Raw genomic sequence first — 2,910 nt, 5'->3', positions numbered from 1 at the left:
TGTGCACATTGCACATATGTGAAACCTCTGCGTTTCATGCACCTCCGACACTAGTGGGGCCCGTACCACCCGCTACGGACAAACCAAAGCGTCCTAGCATTATCATCAGGCGGCCAACACTTTTTGATCTTTGTCTCTTAGACTCTCACACATCTTCTAGCATTACTTTCGTTCCCTCAGATGGTTGACTGGTACTACTGCACGCTTTCTAAAATTCGACGTGTTGCAAGTGTGTTTCTACCAGCTCGCTAAGGCTACGTTGAATTATTGTGTCCTCTATCCAAAGATCTCCGTGGACAGTATTAACCGAATAATTTGTTGTCGTGAAGATAAGACCTAAGAAGGTAGAACAAGTAGGAAGGGCAGACGAGGGCTAGCTTACATCTACCAATACTACCCTTTGGAAAATGAAGTTTTTAACTCTAAATTTGACGTTTTGAACAGAGGAGAATCCTTTCTTGGTGTTTCCTTGAACTTGGATGCCAGCATAATTAAATCTGTTCAATTTGGTCTTCTGTTTTTTAAAGCACACATAAATCGAAGGGCTTTTTCCGAACTCACAATATCTATTGGCTTGGACTATATTGGTGTGAGCGTAATTAATAAAATATGAAGAACACCTGCACGGCAGTAGGTTCTGCTTTACACTTGATTTTATATCTTGAAAGAGGCGACCTCCCTGCGTGCGTTGCAGCTTTTGAAATATAAGGGATTCAAGGGAGATTTGAGAGCTACGATTGATAAGCAAAAACGTAGTATGGTGAAGTCGTTATATCAAGAGATCGAATCGATTCGCCACGTTCGGTCAGTAGTCAGATTTATTGGTACTTGTTTAATAGAATCTTTTATTTTTCCAAAATTCCACAAAAAAATACTTGCAAGTGTTGGACTCGCTGATCAAAGAATATCGAATACCCTCGGCGGGATCGCGTTTGTAGACGCCATGCCAAGACTGATAGGTGGGCCGCAGATGACAATTGCCTAGTATTTCAATTCAATAAAAAAATGGAACCAAGAGACAGTTTGGCTGTCGATTGTCGCAGTAGAGACGAGTGTTTGTTTCGCCACTCCACGGGCGTAGGCGAAGTCCCCGGTGCCACCCACGATGGGAGCATACTTGACAGCATCCGTGGCAACATCTACGCCCACTAGACTAAGGGAGCCATTGTAGTGCGGGGTGGCGAAGGTGAACGTCTGTACGAGGAAAAGGGTTAGGATCTCCTTGCCAGCGTCCCCATACCATCCCTGGACGCGGCCCAATTGCGGGGAGTTGAGAGAAGCAGCGGAGGTGAGGGGGTTATCGAAGGTATGAATGATCCCGAAGGAATAATTCTGGGCCTGGACCGGTTGGGCCGACTGGATGGCAGTGAAGGGGGCGGGGTTGTCGAGATAAGTGTTATTCTGCACGGCTATGTACATGTAGAAATCGAGGGAGTGGGGTTTGTGGGCGGTCTTGGCAGCGGCCAGCAGTTGATGAGGCGGGCTGAGGAGGGCTGAAAGGGCGAGGGTGAGCCCGAGGAAGAAGGCGATGCTGGAGTTGGCCATAAGTGCAAATATAGGAAGCAGCAAGTTGCAGAGAATGAGAAGGGTACTGGGAGGCTGGAGCGATGTATGGAGGTACTGGGTAAGCCTTAATGTAGTTCGGGTGAGGAGGCCAAAACCTCTTCTTGCTTTTATAAAGAGAAAGAGGCGGGTGAATGTTTCCGAAAGTTTCCACGGAGGTTGTTGGTTAATTTACGCATACTCAGATGTCTACGTCAATTGACCGAAGAAAAACCTTGTACGCGTAACGTATACACGCAAATTACCCCTTATTCTAAAGAGCAGTCGCACTCAAAAGACTTGCCCTTATTGCGTCGCGAGCGTTGTGTTCTCTATCTTCGAAGCACACATGTGCTCTTATTATGTTGCTATGTGCAAAGGATTTCAATATGAATGCAAAAGTCTTCGTTTACTTTCATTCCACGATGTATTTTGTGAGTCTTGATTACTCACACGAGAAATAATTCTGGCCATCACTGCAGATAATGCCACATGGCAGCGAAAGGAGCACCGATGGCCTCCTAGGCACGCATGGCCTCCCTTATATTCAAGGACTACAAGCTTCCATTATAGCTTATGAGATTATTCCAAGGTTCCAATTCTCCACACGTCACCCACACAATTCTTTTTATGCCATTCGAGGGGTTTGGGCCACACAAAGGCACCTATTTCCAAGTAAGTATCCAAGATGCCTCAAATCTGACCCCCTTAGGGCCTGCACAAGGTCATCCCATCACACACATGGAATACGAGAGCCCTTCAAAATATGGCCATTCACAAGCCAAGAACACATGCAAACTACACAGGCCATCACCCCTTTGTTAGCTGCCTTGAAAACCATGCCAAATACTTTCCCTAACTTAGCCGCCTTGTTCTATAAGCACACATAGAGCAACAGCTGTCAGAGAATTGCGCACAAAGGCTTTCATACACAGTCGCCGCCGTCTGTCAGAGATCACTGAATGTCGGGCCAATACACATGTTACACCCACAGTCCGTAGGCCAACCGCTAGCTCTGTTACCATGATATAATTATGGCCATCATTGCAGATGTTGCCACATGGTAGCGAAAGGAGCATCGAGTATGGGAGGTCCCACTCCCCCCCCTCCTAGCCACACATGCCTCCCCACTACCCAAAAAGATCCGGCTGGGATAGTGGGAAGGGCCTCTAACCCTTTTTATATCCAATGACTACAATCTTCCATTATAGCTTATGGTATTTTTCCAAGTTCCCAATTGTTCATGTGTCATCCACACGCATTATGGCTTAATTCTTTTTATGCCAGCTCGATGTCATCCCTCTCGTGCTTTCTAGCTTTCCATTACTTTACTTTGCTTGTTGCTTCATTTGTTTTTTGCTTTCTTAT

The 2,910-nt window shown here is 46.1% G+C and overlaps 1 protein-coding gene across 1 annotated transcript; it reads right to left on the bottom strand.

Annotated features, from left to right (window-relative positions):
• Positions 1-967: 967 nt before the first annotated feature.
• On the bottom strand, positions 968-1,631 carry LOC147903603 (dirigent protein 20-like). The gene has a single exon (XM_087372933.1). It carries the CDS (start codon positions 1,543-1,545, stop codon positions 982-984), a length of 564 nt encoding a protein of 187 aa, XP_087229059.1. The 5' UTR covers positions 1,546-1,631; the 3' UTR covers positions 968-981.
• Positions 1,632-2,910: the final 1,279 nt, after the last annotated feature.

The sequence above is a fragment of the Dipteris shenzhenensis genome, chromosome 3 (assembly GCF_047967505.1).
Source record: "Dipteris shenzhenensis isolate YYH24624 ecotype China chromosome 3, Dip_SZ_1.0, whole genome shotgun sequence".
Lineage (NCBI taxonomy): Eukaryota > Viridiplantae > Streptophyta > Polypodiopsida > Gleicheniales > Dipteridaceae > Dipteris > Dipteris shenzhenensis.
This window is presented reverse-complemented; position numbering and strand designations above follow the sequence as displayed.